Consider the following 17,640-nt stretch of genomic DNA (forward strand, 5'->3'; position numbering starts at 1 on the left):
GACAGTGCATTAAAAAGAATTTAAAAGGGATCCTGATCATAAACAAGCTTACCAGTTGATTATTAACTTCTGCACTTCTACAAGGTCAGAGAGGTCACTGATGTCTTTCATTGTCTTTGCCTTAAAGGGATCAAGAACAAATTTTTCTGTTGATGTTCTTAGCAGTTCATAGTCTTTTGTCTGTTCTAAATATTTCCACAGCCTGATTGTATCACTGAGGGAGGCTCTGCGAAGTGATAAAACAACAGGTATAACTGCTGTTTCATGAAAGGGTCATCTACACACAGCTTTATGAATGACACTCGTTATCTACACAGAATGACCAACCTGAATGATGTCACATTCTTCAGGCCAACCAAGTTTTTTAGCCCATGTATGTCAATACTGCTGTTTTGCAAATCCAAGGAAAATTCTTTTCTTGACCTTTCCAAAGTAGAGGACAGAACATGGACATCAGGTGGTGTAAGAACAACGCCCAGAAAGGATAAGTCTGGCCTGAGTCTTAAGGCCACGTGCTGCAGGAGATAATCACTTTGTGTTTCATAAATACAGTGCAAAAGCCCAAGTAACCTCTCTGGGCAGAGGTTGTTTATTTGCAACCTTTTAATATATTTCAGCAGCATTTTCTGCTTCTTGGTTGATTTTTTTACACCTTTGTTTAAAAGGGAGCAGAAGTAAGTGTCATCCTGGAGGAATAACAGCCCAGCCAAAAACCGAGGCACTAAATGTAACCAGTCATAAGGTTTCTTCTTTTTGGATGGAAAAGACAGGTACTTTATTAGACTTTTGTCCTTGATGCCTTCTGCTAGTATAAGGTGAAGTGCACCCAAGAAATTCTGAATGACAAAATCAGAGAACATAGTCCCATATTCCTCTTCTCCTGTACCTGAATGTCTGGGGAATGCAAATGGCAGGAAAAATCCGTTCTTCAGAGCAAACTCTTTAACTTTCATAGAAGGAAGAAGATCACTCTTCATGGCACTTTGTTGCTTTTCTTCAAGACACCAGGCAATACAGGCGAGCAAAGCAAGATTCTCTTGACTGTGTGCAAGTGTAACATCTGTAACATCTTTCTGTGTAGGCGTTATTTTTTGCTGAACAAATTTCAGGAAGAGTGTAGTAAGAGTTGAAGGAAGGCCTTGGTCTCCCATTTCAAGTATTGTCTCACAGAGAAAACAAACAAATCTACACATAACAGGGCTGTAACAATGACTGAAGAGGTACTCAGACTCCTTGATTAAATCCAGTGCATTATTGCATGAGGATAATCCTTCAAAATATTTGGTTATGTACAGTTCTCTCTGCCAAGGGGAAAATCCTACTATTTCAATAGTCTTATCCACTTTGGACACATACTGGCACACCTTTTCTTTTGTTCTTGCTGTAAGTAATAACGTACAGCCATTGAGTATCTTCTTTTGGGTGAGACCTGAAAGCAGCTCCTTCACGCGGCACAAGTCTTTGATAGGGTGGCTGGCTGCACAATGAGGAAAATTCTCATGGCCATGCAACCCTTCCAAACCATCAAAAACCAGAAGGACCTTAGTAGAATTTTGAAGTATGTACTCGAAGATCTCTTTGCTTCCCTCCTGAGGTTTTACAAAAAAATCAAGAAGTAGATCCTTCAAGCTGTACCACTTCTCAGGCAAACTTATTTGTTTGCAGTCAAACCAAAAGACAAATTCAAACTGAGGAAACTCGCCGTTGGACCAGTCCTGGCAGATCTTCTGAACAAGAATGCTTTTGCCCATTCCTGCTTTTCCCAGCACCACAATCACTTTAGTCTCTAACTCTTTGCCTCCTGGGATTTCAAATATTTGGTCTCTTTCAAGGACTGTCTTTTCCTTCCCTTGCTCACTGTAAGTTACCGAATCCTTTTCCGCTGATTTTACACTGTTCTTCCCAGGCTTGGTTTCAATTTGGCTTTGCCTAAGTGTACCATCAACATACATGTGATCAAGAGACATTTCACGCTCCACAGACACAGATTTGCATACATCTCGGAAGTAATCCATAAGCGATGTACAAAAAGCTTCCACCGACCCTAGAGAAAAAACACACATGCAAACTGAAGAAACCAGTCCAAAAATGACAACACTGCTTCAGGGTGCTTTAAGCACATGACTGTAATATGGTCAAAATACATTAGTTCCCATAAAGCATGTAGGCCTGAATTTATCTAGCTCCAGTTACTTCAGTTAAGACTGCAGTAATGGTATCTAAAGATATCTATGGAAGTGATAAAACTGATAAAGACTAATCGCTTGGGTAGGATGTATAGCTAGATGTCCAAAGGTGTACAGGTCTGAGATCTTAAAAGAAGGAATTGAGCTCAGGGCAGTTGGAACAACTTAACAGATTGCTGAGAATGACAATTCCTAAAACAAGGTTCTATTCTGCTCAGAAGGAAAAACAGCAAATTGTGGAAGTTTCAAGTTCAAAGGAAATAAACTCACTTGGTCTTCTTGAAGTTTCTTCAGAAAGAATTACTGGAACTTGGGCTTCTTTGAACATTTCTAAGCCTGAAACACAACAATATACTTGAGAAAGATATTCAAATAGTTACTGATTCAGCTTTATTAATTTTAACAGGAAAATGAATCCAAGTAATTCCTACTTCAAAATTGTGCGTTTGTGGGCTGGGTTCGCCACCAGATGGCAACAAAACACTAAACTGCGAGCAGCTGTAATCACCAGATTACACAGAGATTGGAAAGAGGGGAACTACTAAAAACAAATCTCCCTGCACTCTAAGTGTTGAAAGAAAAGTAGAGAGGAAAGTCTGCTATCCCAGCTGGGACTGTTACAGCCTGAAAAAGACTCTGATCTATTTATAAGCCCTTCTGTATACTATGCTTCTGTATTGTTTAGTTAAATGAGACATTGGTTTTACAGCTCCAATAGAAGCTGAATTTTCTGTAATTGACCCTGTAGATCTACAAGCCCTTACCTGCCTCATACTTTGGACTACACTAAGCAGCCAGTCATCAATATAAAGCATGAAATGCCACTGGTGTTGTTTTTTTTTCTTGAATGAAGTCAACTTTAGTAACACCAGCAGGGATGAACTGGCTTTGAATACAAGGGAGTATTTCTTCCCCCTGATCCAAAGTACTGTATATATGCAAACTGATGTTATACTTACCATTTAAATTAACTTGAAAACTTGGGGATACCATTAATTCAGAGGAGGAATTCAGTGCTGACAAGAAACAAATGAGAGTTTTCAGTTTATCACAGCTATTAGTGAATGAAATGAGAGAGTCGAGTACTTATATTAACAGCAATGACTTTTCCAGTACTTTCTGACTATTTATGCAGATAAAAGTATAGTTCTTACCTGGATATTTTATAGCATTAGATGTGCCATTTCCAAGAAAATGATTAATTTTCTGCTGAGCAGGATCCACAAAGTCTATGTTCTCTCTGTTGTCTTTCATGCTAAGTGGCAGACACTCTGGAATGAAAGGTACTGAAGACCCTGAAACAGCAGTATCATTACTCTCCTGTTTTCAGTCTTATTGTTTCAAAAGGTTTCTAAAAACAACAACTAAACAGCCTTCTCAAAGATAATTATCTTTTTTTGTACTTTCTGGGCAAATACTTCCAGCAGAGACTTTATCAAACAGAACTGCATGACTTTATGTTTTTTTACAGCTCATGAAGTCACATGAGGGACACAGACCCCATCAGAATCAACTCTTAAAAGGTAACATAAGTGGGAAATACAGGGGATTACCCAGTGTTGAGTGACCATTGTGTCTTGACAGTCAAACGACAAAGTCTATTAACATTAAGGCAATGTACTCAGGGAAAAATCCATAAATGTGCAGACCACAGATCAAGAAGAGAGAAAATGTATCGATACTACAGATCAGAATGAATGTTTACCCTTTGCACAGAACTCCATAACACAGCTGTACAAGCAGCCAGTGACCATCCTCCCTCTGACCTTAAACCAGGGAATTTTTTGTTGATTGGGTGTTTGTAACTCAGTCATACATAGCTCTGAGTTTCTGTCATGTGACAGAACGTCTTCCACTACTTCATGGTGTTTCACCTAGATTCACAGAGATACCCCCAGACTTCAAAATTACACAAAGCTTTTGGATTCATTCCCAGCATAGGTTTAACAGCAAGAGGTATTAAATTGTGAGTCTTTGTCATTAGCACTTGCCAGTGCAGCCTGCACACCTGCTTTATAGAACATGATCAAACCAAGGTGGCTACTCAGCCCATCACTTGGATAACAATTCACTTTTTGTGAAAAAACTCCACACTAGATTTTGGTCTGCTATTGCAAAGACACAGATGGCACGTATCACTTAAATACAATCACCTAGCAGCCCTTTACAAACACCTGGATGAGAAAGAAATTGGAACTAAACAAAAGTTTGTTCTCGAAAATTTTATTATTTCCTATTCTTTTAAGACCAATAGTTAACTTTTATATTAGTTTATATTAAATAACTCTGATCTCTTCTTTATTAACCTGCACTTCACCAATTAAACAGAAGATTCGTTCTATTCAGTTAGGGGCAAATTTATCTTGAACATTTTCATTTTGTTAGTGAGCGTCTCAATTTTAAGTCTTGGACTGAAATAGCTGTTAAATTGTTTTCCACACTACTGTTCACAGTCAGTGACCAAACTTACAAGATGCAATAAAACAACCAGTGTAAGAGTGCACAGCTACAGCTGTGTGGTACATACCAGGAATTACAAAACTTCCCAGTGCATTGATAGCAGGAACTGAAAAGGACATGTGCTGGTGAGTTAGTGAGGTGCAGTCAGATGAATGGCTGAATGGAGACATCGTAAGGAAACATCCATTCCCTGTTGGTACTGCAGGGGCATCCACTTAAAAGTAAAAAGAAAAATGAGATAAAAACCAAAAAGAGAAAGTTACTCCATTGCTAGAAGCTGGGGGGGCTATGGAAGAGGTATTAATAGATATCATAAAACGGATCAATAGATATTATAAAAACCTGATTCTTTCCTGGTATTGATCCTCTTTTGTTCAGTCACATAATACATCATAAATCAAAGGTGTACATGAAAAAAGTTACAGTTTGTCACTGCTCCAGTTCTCCACTGGTCTTCTTCATGCCCTCAGGTGGGTTTAGAGAAGCTCAACTGTGCCTCTCTAGACACAGACAAAGTCATTTTTCTATCATGAACTGGACTGCTGCATAGTAAGAAGCATGTGATTCTACAGCAGTTTCTACTCAACTGAAAGCACTGAAGCATGAAAATGCACCAGCATGCTAATTGTAAAATCTATGTCAGCTGATCTTTACAAGGCAGAGCTACATGTAACACAGGAAGGCACTATGGAACATGAGGCAATGTATGGTCAATAATCTTTTCCTATTCAGCCAGTATCTTACCAATTTTCTTGTATTTAGGTTCTGAAGCATCAGAGCAATTCTCTGCAGAGCCTAAAAAGGATGAAAGAAAGGGGACGGTAAATGACAGAAAGAGAAGTCAGTTTGTTGTTTTTAAGTTTCCATTGTAGAAACTTATTTTAACACTTGAAAGTAAAAGAGGATGCTAACAAGTTCAATCAATTCAGCTACTTCAGAACTGCATTAGTCCAGTACATTAAACATGAATGTGAATAGTGCTGTATTAGTTTACTGTGATCCTGAAGTTTGACTTTGGCTCTAGATTTTGATTTTGATTTTGATTTTTTGCTGTTTTTCTTACTGTTAAAGAGGAAATAGTTGAACTAATGCTTGCTAAGCTGTAGATACACTGCAAAAAAAGTTGACACTCTCACATAGAAAACAACAATAACAAAAAAGTTGGGAGGAGGGAGGGGAATATAACACGGTTAATGTCATGTTACAGGAAAACAAATTCTGCAAATTGTGAAGAATGTTCTGGGGGGAGTTTTCACTTCATGTCTATACAGGATAAGAAAAATCAGGGGAAGCACATCTGCTTGTGTCACTGAAGAGCTACATGAGAAATGCACTGAGGCTGCATATAAAACCAGAGTACTCTAATCCAAATTTTGAATCCAAACTCTAGAGCCTTTCAGGCTCTCATTGCTTTTACTTACTTCTTTTGTGACATTTCTGCATCTTTACGTCAGTGAATTTCTCAGTGTTTTCAAGAGCCATTTCATCCAAAATAAGGCTCCCTGCTAAAAAGATGAAATATTGCAAATCTCAACCTTTGTTCTTCTAGAAATGTTACAGGAGGAGATAAAAGTGAGAGAATGACACAAGAAGACAGCAGTGATGAAACATGATCCAAATAAGAGATGAACGACAAAAATCATTCTGCAAAACACACCCAAATCTATAGGATCTAGAAAGCCCTCAGAACTCCAGCCATAGATTCTGTCACTCTGTGTTAGTTTTCAGAGTGAAGACATTGATGTACTGTGAGAAATTCAGTGGCTACTTAAACACTACTAATTATGTGCAAATAATTAAACATCATAGCTGGATCTCAGCTAGATTAGAGCATTTGTGTGATCTCTGTACCAGTAAAGGTACTCAGTCATTATATATATGGAAAAAATTAATTCTTTTAGAGGAAAAGTAAAGGTTTCTAAACTGTTTATATATTTTTTGTGTTATAAAACAGTGAAGCTACCTGTACCATTCTTCTACAGGAAAATACATAAATATTAATATAGGATCTCATTTCCTCCATGATCAGCACCAATTTTGCCATTAGGTTCAACCTCTTCACTCTGAATTCTAAATACACCAGGGAGAGGTAAAAAACATTTTAAAGGTCACATGGGCATCTTGTAGCCAGAATTAATTGTCCTGGATATGGTGTGACCTTTAGCAAGCAATTTCAAATTACTTTCCCCAAGCATAAAAGAGGATGTGCAGATATTGTGTGAATCTTTCTGAATCTATATATTTCTCAGTAGCCACACATTAATACAGATTCTCTAGAACAGTAAACTGCTGCATTTGTGCCACAGTCAGAACTCAAGATGTCAAGCAAATATCTCCGATCAAGTACTGATATGAAGAAATCATTCACTGCGTATATTTTTACCATTCCTGCGTAGATCTGGGAGAAGTAAATGCTGACATGGTTTCTCAGGCAACTTAGTGCATCCTAGACAGAAATAAGGGTGCATGAACGGAATTTTTACATGTGATAAGTCCTCTTGGTGTGTCAGGCTTATCGAATATATGCACATCATCTGTGTCAAATGCTGATAAGCTTCTTGTAGGCATACACTGCAAGTCAAGGAATGCCTACCCTATTGCTTTGTTTGGCCACATGTTTGGCCACAGATGCAACTGCTATCACAGAGAAAATCCTGCAAAAAACAAAATATCCCCAGAATTCGTCAGGACACAGTCCCTGGGTGAGAGAAAGCTGAAGGTGGACAGGGATAGCTGATGACAGAAACCCTGCTAGTGTTCTAATTATGAGCATGAAGTACAGTGCAAGGTGTTATCCAGAACTCTGTCATGATGAAAATTAAACTTGTCTACATAAATCTTACCAAAAGCATCTTCCACCTGCTTCTCATGCGGATCCTTGAGTACATATTCTGCTAATTCAGCTACAAAGAAGAAAAGAGACAGGAAAACAGTAATACCACACTATGTTTCACAGTAAAAATTGTTTACTACTTTTCACAGAGTTCTGCAATATAACTGAAATAACAGAGTTAAATTAAGATTTTCTTGTAAATTGTTGGTCAGGAAACAAAGAACATGAGAAAGGAGAAGTGGAGACAGGAAGTATTAAGCAGAAGAAGCCATTAATAGAGAGATTTTCCCCTGACAGCCACTGGCTGCTGTTCATCTGTTTCCCCACAATGCATGGTTTTAGGTACCAAGGTTAGACTCATTGTGCATGAGGACCCTTGAATATATGCCACTGCTTCAGAGTGAAAATAGAATTTGTAAGAAAGATCGGTTGACCAAATGGGTAGAAAAGAATGATCATGTTAAGATATCAAGTGTTGAAAAAAAAAAAAGAAAGCTTTCATACCTATTCTAGCATAAGCATCTCTGGCACTGGAAGAGAGATACAATTCATCCTCATTTTCTTCATTTTCCACCGTACACAGGAAATCCATATTATTAAATTGTTCATAGTTGCAGGTATCAATTTCAGGATCTAGAATGAAAAAGGAGTTAGCATTGGTTTAACAGATACCATAGCTAAGGACACATCACTACACACCCTCGTAGTCTCTTCCCCATCTTTCTTTTAATCCTTCTTTAAGTATTGCAAGGCTCCAATGAGATCATCCTAGAGCCTTCTCTTTCTCAGGCTAAACAACCCCAGCTCTCACAGCTTGCCTCCATAGGAGAGGTGCTCTAGACCTCTGAGCATCTTTGTGCCTTCCTCTGGACCTGCTCCAACTGCTCCAATGTCTTTCTTGTGCAGGGGGCCCCAGAGCTGAAGCACCACTGCCAGTGGGGTCTCACAGGGGTGGAGCAGAGGGGAAGAATCATCTCCCTCACCCTTCTGGTCACGGTTCTTCTGATGTAGCATGGAATAGGATTGACTTTCTGTGCTGCAAGTGCACATTGCCAGCTCATGTCAAGTTTTTAATCAACCAGTTCCCCCAAGTTCTTCAGCTCAGAGAGGCTCTCCATCCACTCACTCTCCAGTTGGCACTGATGTTTGGGATTGCTCTGGACCAGGTTCAGCACCTTGCACTTGTCTTTAAATACGTGGTATTTTCTGGAAGCAGTCACTGTTTTATATACTTATACAAACAAAATTATCATACTGCAAAACAACGTACCTTGTGAATTCAGTCCAGCCACCACAATGAACTGCCATTGGATGGCCACTTAATCTTGAAGAGGTGGCAATGACTTCTATCTAAATTATTCAAGTGCTTTTTAGTGCATTACTAACCTGCAAAAAATTCGACTTCATTTCCAGATGACTTAGGATCTGAGAATGTAAATAGATGCACTGGATCAATATCACAAAGCAGCAAATCAAGATAGCCATTTTCAGGCACAGATGCTGAATCCATGATTTGTCTCTTGTTGTCTGAAATCAGATCACAAACCAGTGAGCTATGACAGAGACAACTTTTGTCAATCAAAAATAAAAGTCTAGCACTGTGGCTTTCTGTTGATCATAAGCCATTGAAATCTGACAGCACTTAAACTGTTCTCATTGGTCTTATGGGTGAGTCTCATTGCTATCTGCATCTAGGTCTGTAATTTTAAGTCAGTCTTATGAGACTCACCCATTTTTCACTCTATTCAAGAGATTGGGATACTGCAGTCTGACCATGTGGCCCAAAACAACCTGGCAAGTACTAAATAAAGTGCAACTTCTGTAACTTCATCAGAATATAAGTGGTGCAAGTGCAGATCAAGCAGCTATTGAGGTAATGAGGAGACTGCAGTGAAGAGGATGGAAGAAGTACCCCATGCTGTACAGCTTTGACAATGTCTGTTCAGGGTCAGCAGCTTCTGGCTGGGATGTTGCATCCGAGCTCATGAGACTTGCAGACATCACTAGGAGACATCCCCTCAGCACAGAAAAGAACTCCAAAAGATCGCACAGCTATTTTATATAGCTCTTCCCCAAACTTTATGGTTTACTGTGTATGATCACATTTGGAATTCATTTCTAGTAACAGGGCACTTGCTTGCACTGTAAAATTTATCACAGTAATTTTAAAATCCATTTTCTTTCCAGACTTAGCAATATCTGCCTGCACTAGACAAATAAAAAAAAGCATTTATACTATAGATACATTAAGAACTTGTGTGAGTACCTGCTCATGAGCTAAGAATTGATAAGCATTTTAGAGTGCCATACAAAATCCAGAGAACTCTCTGTGTACTCCTGTGCTCCCTGCTGCTCTCCCACATTTCTGTATGGACTGGGAACGGCTTCGTTTCTATGTTTCTTTAGATAAAGTTTATCTGTTCTCCATCTCATTTTAAATCCCTTCTGTATGGTTCCAGTTAGTGCAGCAAGCGCCAGCATAAGCTCAAACATTCCACAGATAGTGGGATAACTGCACATGTTGGTTACTCATCATCTTTATCAATTTCCACAACAAATATTGGCTTCTCAGTGCTTACAGATCTCTGATATGATTGCTATCTGTGTTGATGATCCAAGTCATTCAATCCACCATAATACTCAGATACTAACGTGAAATGGACAACCAGCACATTTTCCAGTCTGCACCCTGTTAAAATAGCTGGTCACACACTGCAACCATGGAAGTTTCAGACTGGTATTGAGAATCATATTTTGAGGTGAAGGCAGCAAGCAGAACCAGTCACACTACCACAAGCTACTTTCTTATGAACTAATCCTCATTTCCTTCCCAGTCCTGAGTGGAGCTGTCCCTTTGTGCATCTTGGAAATGGACCTCTCTGCATTCTTCTGCAGAGGACACCCAAATCTAGAGCTAAATCTTAGGAGAGCAGGTGGACACAGCAACACCCCACGTGTAGGAGTGACCTACACTCAGGTACTTCTCATTTTTCATACCGTGTGGCCTCATTACATTACCAACATTACAAAAAATTGTGGTTATTGCCTGCCCTACTATAAATGGAAAGCAGAAGTTGACAAACCTTCATGAGAACCAAGAAGGAGGTTATAAACATATCACGTTAATTTCTCAAATTGTTGCTGCATGCTCTGTGTTGAATTAATGTAAAATCTAAACAAGTTGGGCCTTGCAGAACATCCATGGCCCTGGAAAACGTACAACAGAAGAACCTTGCCTTACAATTTAATTTTTATATCAGTTTAGGAAGCAAAGTGCCCAGCTTATATTTAGCACTGGAAGTTTGGGGTTCTATTTCAAACCTATGAGAAGCTTATGTATGAAAGCCTGTTTATCTTTTCCTGCTGTATCATGTGATTAAACAAAAGATAATACTTTAACCTAACAGCAGGCATCTTACTTATGCAGTAGTCTAAAATGGAAGAACTGAGATGATGCTGGAAAAGAATCTGCTGTATGTCCTACCTTACTCTCCTTTGCTTCCATCAGATGAGTTTAGAGCAGTTTGAAAAAGTACAGATGTCAGCCAGAATGATTTTCTGCCTTTCTGTGAACTTCATCGTATAGTGACGATCAACAGATTAGAGAAACAAACCCCAAAGCCTCACCAGTCTTGCCTGGTCGATAGCTCAGTGTGGGCAGGCTGCTCATGTGCTGTCCTGCAGGTGTCAGAGTTGAGAAAATCTCTGAGAGCAGAATTTGACTCCTGAACCCAGCAGTGCCTCTGCTGTCACAGCTGTGCCCCTCTCTCCCATCTCAGCAGGGAGGTGATATGAAGTGGCAGAGCAGACCCCTTGCCTATATTTTACCAGACAAACTACCTTCATATTCAGAGACCTTCTCCATCAGAACCTCTACCCTCCTAAACCAGAACATTTTCTTGCCAGAGGAGTCAGAAGAACAGAAACTAGCTAGTTTATTCCAATACTCCGCAGTTTCACTTTCTGTATAAACAGTAGCTATACAGAGTACAAGCATGTTCCCCTCAAAACCTGAAACTATACATTTTCAAACAATTAATGTAACTAAAAGTCCTCCAGAATCTCACCCCCTCTACTTCAGACTTCATCCTAAGAATACTTCAAGCAATACAAGTCCAGGTGTTGATAAACAAGACAGTAACAGTTCTTCACAGCAGGTAAGATAAGATGAATTCATCATGACAAAAGCATAGCAGTGGAGAATTGAGCAAAAACTGACCTTAGGAAAGCAGGTGGTTCCTGTTCCTTCAATCTGGATTCAGCACCAGAACAGCGGGAGAGCTGCTCTCACTGCTCGGTTCATAGAAATAAGGAGGAAATGAGCCAGGCAAGTCACAGCTGAAATGTTAGAGGCTTAGGGGAATTCCTAAGAGGAAAACTAAGAGGAAGCTTCCTTCCAGCAGCCCTGTACAGTAAGCATTGGTACCTGTCACTCGGCACAGCTACGAAGAGCCCGCACTTGCTGCTTGGTAGGAACGGAACCATTTATCCACTTGGAAACTGAAACTGGTTGTGAGTTGGCGGAACAAGGTTTGGTGTTCCCCAGAATTCTCAGTTTTTCTCCCATTTCAAATCTGTCCCAAAGTCACACTGTTTAACAGTCCCTTGCAAAGAATAAAGCAGGCAGCATGCAAACACTCTTACCTTGATGCTCCATTTGCTCAAACAGAAGTGAAAGTGTCCTTCACATGGTTACAAACCGCCAAAACAAAGCCAATTTGGTACCTTCTGCAAGTGGCATTTGCCCTTGGTCCAAACTGACAAGTATGGTGCTCTATGCAAGATAAAACTTGTCTAACTTACACGACATTCAGAGTTTGCTGGTACCACCATTTAACAGACAGTGTTTATTCATCTAATGAATCTCAGACTGAGTCACACCTTGCTGGTGCCTATCTGGCATAAGACAAAGATGAAAATTAACTTACCTAATGAGTGTTCCTACCACAATGCCTATAATTACTTCCGCTTGACAATTCCTATTTTTCAATTATTTTTATTATTATGCAAAGACATACACAAGTTAGAAACTGCTTTAAAAAGTGAACTTATCCTCAAATGAGCAAATGCTTCTTGTAAGTGATAGCTTCTAACAAAGTTCCAGGGTTTGAAGGGGAAAGGAAAGCAGTGAGATTTGATCAAGTCAGTGGTATCCAGGACTTGCAAGTTTTTGGTCAGCCACTTGGTAATAGTTAGCTTCCTCACAAGGCAGCAGCAGGTCCTATGAGCAGAGCAGCTGCTGACCTGTGTAAGCCTTTTTCCTTTAGCTCCACTTCCACCAGGTTCCGTGGGAACACGTTAACCTAGAAGAGATAAAGCTCTTTCTTTCCTGGGAATAGTAATTGCAAGGAAAACCCCTAGAAATCAGGTGGGGTTATTGTTAATGCAGCACAACCCCACAAATCACAGGCTCCTTTATCAGTCCCATAGGCAAACTTTATCATTCCTAAGGCTGTAATCCCTTGGTATAATCAATGTACTTCAAGATTGAAAGTTTGGAGAACAAACAAGTTTAGTTGTTTACTGGAATTCCAATTAATGTAGCTACACTTTGTGCACAACAGCCATAGCTGCTAAGGAACAGAAGGAAAGAATTGCTGGAGCAAATCAGAGTACTGGTTCATCTAATGGACTAATCTCTAATGACGGTCTCAGACACAGAGTATAAAGAGGATAGGAGTCTGCAAGACAGCTGAGAAGTGCCTAAACTCTTTAGATGAGCACCTGCTTTTGTGCTTCAGTTTTTGCTGATTCAAAATGAAGATAAGCTGCTCTACAGCAAAAGGAGCAAGCAAAATGTACCAGTGGGTACTGGAAGCACTGCCAAATTGATGTAAATGATGCACTTTGCAAGTGGAGGAAATCTGAAGCTTTCTCAACCAGATATTATAAAGATTATTCCAGACCTGCTGGTATCACTTGGTTCCTGACCTGTGCTATCTTTGCCAAGTGAAAGTCATTGAACACAGATCTGATAATGAACAGATTGGAAAAAGAAACTTAAAAAAAAAAAAAAAATTGCTTTAAAGGAAGTTTAGTCAAATAGTTTGAGTCATTTCCTGGTAAACGTATATTTTTGAAGCTACTTCTTTAAGCTTTGCTTCTAATTACAAAATCTAGAAAATAGTGACAATGGTTGAACATGCGATGGATGAAGACTAATGCTTATTCTGGTATACTTTGGTTTCCCTCTGTCATGTCTTCAATTAATCCAAGCTTTGTGACAGAAATACAGAGTCAGGCATGACAGGATTATGATTTTGGGATGAAGATTTTAGGCATGAGCATTACAAAAATGAGAAGCAGCGGATGTGTTTACAAGCATCTCAGGGATTTAATTAAAAGCAGACTATATGTTGTCCCAGCTTATGTCACCTTAGGCTACTTGCTGTGATTTTCCACATTTAAATATGACTCCTTGGTATTAATTTGAATGTAAGAACAGCACTAAGATCTTCCAGTTCAGTATTTTCCCACTAATGAACTATATTATTTCTTCTCAGAAATGCCCTGAAAAGCGTTGCCCAAAACCATATTACAGGAGAGGAAAAACTTCACACACAGCCCTGTGCTGCAGCCCAGTGTTCTCCCATCAGTTTTACAAGACTATCTGCATATTCTACTAATTATTCTTTCATTATCCTTTTAGAATTGTTTTCTAAAAGTCATTCTGAGTAATTTAACTAAGCTGAAGTTATCTTTCACACAGGATGGACCATGTTGGGATTATCCCAACGCTATTTCTGTTCTCCATTATACACAACATTAATCTTCTGATGGGCAAGACTTAAAAGTTAAGTAAGTTTACAAACTCACAATTATAAGGACTTCAAATTTTTATCTTCCCTTCTGCCATCTAAGAACCTCACAATACTTGAATCCAGCTTCTTAAGTCATTAAGTTCCCCCTCCCCTTAAACATGCAGCGGTCTGTTACATATATTGTAATTTTTGTGCTTATTGGCAGCTGGAATTTGCAATAGAGAATGTTCTTCGTATACACGCTTGAAAAAGATGAGTGATATCCTGACCATGAGCTTTCAGGATGGGTCATGAACAAATCCTGCTCAGGGTATCAATGGTTGAGATGTCAGTTGACAAAAACTGACCTTACTGTGGTCATTGACCTACTTTGCATTTCTCATTCTACAAAGATATCAAGGATTAAATTTTGTTATGGACTGACTATGTAAATGACTATTGGAGAGCTATCCTAAATGGGTGGACCTGCTTTTAGCTGCTCTTGGGTTACATTCTGCTCTCTTCTCTTCCTTGGCTGCTCCCCACTGATGCACTTTGCACTATGTCAGAATAAACAAAAGTAAATCTTTAACAATACAAAAAGAGAAATCTGATTTACCAGATAAGTACTTGGTTCCTGTTGGCTCATTGACTGTCGTGCTTTGAGGTTTATTGCCACAGAGGTTTAAACAATGGTGGGTACCCAAAGTGTTCAAATACAGATCCTACTTTTCCTTAAATGTCAGTGATATCTTCCTAGGTAGGTCCTCTCTGTCTTTTTGCATGGAGTAAGGCCTGGTGATACTCCTTGGGTATCACATCTTCCTTCAGCATGAGGTTAAGCAATGCATGGTCATCAGAAGCCGTAGCACCCAAAATAATCCTTCTTACTCTAGGTAGGATCTCCTTAAAAAGATTTATACTTGCATCTGAAGACGCATAAAGGAGGTTTGAGCAAAATACGAACTTCAACTAAAATAAAAGATTCACTCAGTCAGCATCAAAAAGATGAAGTGAAAAAAAAAGTTGAGAGACTTTGGCCTGCAATAGCAGAGGTGTTTCCTCATTTGAGTTAGCCTTTAAACAACACTTCCAAGAATAAACAACTTCTTCACGAGAAGACAAAACAACACAATTCTTCCAAGCATTAATAAAAGATGTGGTCACTTGAAAATAAAATAATACCAAAAATGTTTGTCTCATTGAAGAGGATTACTATGCAGTATCTTTGTCTCCCAGTAGAGGTGGAGTGTGGGCACACCAGTGGACATGCCAAGGTCACTGCTAAATCAGAGCAGTACCAAAAGCTTCAACACAAAACACACCCCTGCATGAGGGATAGATTTAAAACTTGGAGGTTCCAATGCAGAATTAGAGATTAGGTTGTGAATGAATTCTTTCAGGAAAGCCAAACAAGACAGAACCAGGGTAGAAAGCCGAGGCTCTGGGCAAAACCTGAAACACCCTCTTCATTCAGGTATTTATGAACACTGACAAGACCCCCAGAGCCTTCTCCAGGCTGAACAGCACTGGCTCTCTCAGCTCCTATCCCTTCATCATCTATACTGGGATTCTTTCCAGTATGTCCTTGTCTCTCCTGTACTGGGGGGCCCAGTAAGTATCTTATTATTATAGCATAATGTAGAGCTATAAGATAAATACTGCAACAAAATTTCTAGGGCTGTTTGAAGGCTTATAGAATCTTTAACATCCAGTCTACTATGTGACTGCCAAACAAGAATGGAGGTCAACTATGGGATAAGGATTTAAATACCCAAATATTTTTCTTATTATTTGCTTGGCAGTTTCACTTCCTTGAACACTGCCATAATTTCTTTTCAGATTCCTTTTTATGGGCAAAGAAAGAGCTCATATCCATAGGGTAGTTCCCTCCAGATGCAGACAAGCAAGTAAAAAAATATATTGTGTTGTATCATGAGGATCGCCACTAAAGCATGAGGAAAGCAGGTATTTTATGTTTCACACCTGTAGCGGTTTCTCCTTGCAAAGGTTCCCGGGAAAGTACAGCAAAAGGAAGTGATTGTAGGCTTCTTAAATCAAATACAATATTGTTTTATTTATTTTTTCTTTTTATGCTGGATTTCAAACAGACCAAAAGTAGGATTGCCTTTGCACAGGTATTAGAGTATAAGGATTATAACTGATCCATGTTTTACTCTTCCCACACATTTGCAGGAAGCCTGCTTTCTGCACAGCTGTCCCCAGCTTTTGCTGGACTGTAGGAAAAGATATTAAGCAAATAATGTGCTAGAAGTACTCTCTGCCTTTGACTTAGAAATTGATTATCTTGTAGCTATGAGTAAAATGAGCAAAAGGGGCCTACAGCAGCATTAAGCTTTGAAAACTTGACTCAACTTGTAGCTCTGCTAATTTGCTATTTTGGAAAAATACATGATTTCTATTTCTGCTTCTGTTTTTGCATCTGTAAAATCAAAAGATTCTCTTACCATCTTGACACAGGTAAAATCTGCTAAGGCTCATGACACATCGCAATGCCAGGTACCAAAGGCTGGCCTACATTGGTACATTCCAGCTGCTTCACACCCCTAGGAAAAATAGTGAAATTAATTGCCAAGATTACTATGGCTATTTGGATTTCAAAATTCATGTAGATTGATATTTACTTAGAAGTGAGACTTCCTCTCAACAAAGAAATCAAAAGCATAAGTTCTCCTTTCTAACTAACTTTCCTCTTTGAAACATATCATAACACAAACAATGCATATGAAAAAGGAGAACTAAGCCAGACTGTATATTTTTGCTATTCATTGCTTCTCACGTTGCCACTGTTTAGAATTTTCTAGATTTCTTTTCCTTTGGACTTTCAGAAAAAGCTACCATTGTGATCCCTAAAGAGAGACACCCTGACTACATCACATCACTTATCCACTTTAGTGTATGTGTTATTTAAAGAGAATTCTTGGGCAGATAAGCTGTGTTGATAAACAAACACATTTATCTGTGATGCAAGTTACTGACATGTCAGTGCTACCCGCATATAGCAGCTCCAGAAGGGCAAGTGTAGCTTCTTATACTTGCATTGTAGGAACAATGGAGACACATGAAAAGTGGAGAACATTCCTGAGATGACTTGTACTCATTCTTTGGAAGATGTGATAGATCTGTCCGTCTTGTTTTCCACTGCAGCATCATCATTGCAGGTTTTATCACAATTAAGAGTAGCTGCGCAAGTCCCACTGATGTTCTCACCTGAAAGAGAAGAGGTAGAGAGAAGAAATTTCAGCAGATTTTCAAGAATTTCCACAGGAGCAGTATAGCCATGATGGCTAAAAAGGAAGAAACTGTGACACTTCTGAGGGTGGGGATCCATCGCTGTAAATGCAGAGGTACCTTTCTTACTTGTCTTTGGAAAAGTAGATAACACCTGCCACTTGCAGGA

The 17,640-nt window shown here is 39.2% G+C and overlaps 1 protein-coding gene across 6 annotated transcripts in view; it reads right to left on the reverse strand.

The window, feature by feature from the left end:
- Positions 1-17,640, reverse strand: part of CIITA (class II major histocompatibility complex transactivator) — a 29,318-nt gene that overhangs the window by 8,890 nt on the left and 2,788 nt on the right. For 2 of the 6 annotated variants that reach the window (XM_015877101.2, XM_032447749.1), the window contains 12 exons: positions 16,688-17,450; positions 8,866-9,006; positions 7,984-8,112; positions 7,490-7,549; positions 6,068-6,151; positions 5,391-5,441; positions 4,714-4,860; positions 3,341-3,481; positions 3,146-3,202; positions 2,457-2,522; positions 328-2,044; positions 53-226 (listed from right to left, as the gene is read on the reverse strand). In XM_015877101.2, coding sequence (XP_015732587.1) covers positions 53-226; positions 328-2,044; positions 2,457-2,522; positions 3,146-3,202; positions 3,341-3,481; positions 4,714-4,860; positions 5,391-5,441; positions 6,068-6,151; positions 7,490-7,549; positions 7,984-8,112; positions 8,866-9,006; positions 16,688-16,721 — 2,801 coding nt within the window. In that variant the 5' untranslated portion in view covers positions 16,722-17,450. The other 4 variants (XM_032447746.1, XM_032447747.1, XM_032447748.1 and 1 more) reach the window with 4 other exon arrangements.

This window comes from Coturnix japonica, chromosome 14 (genome assembly GCF_001577835.2).
Source record: "Coturnix japonica isolate 7356 chromosome 14, Coturnix japonica 2.1, whole genome shotgun sequence".
In the NCBI taxonomy this organism is placed as follows: Eukaryota; Metazoa; Chordata; class Aves; order Galliformes; family Phasianidae; genus Coturnix; species Coturnix japonica.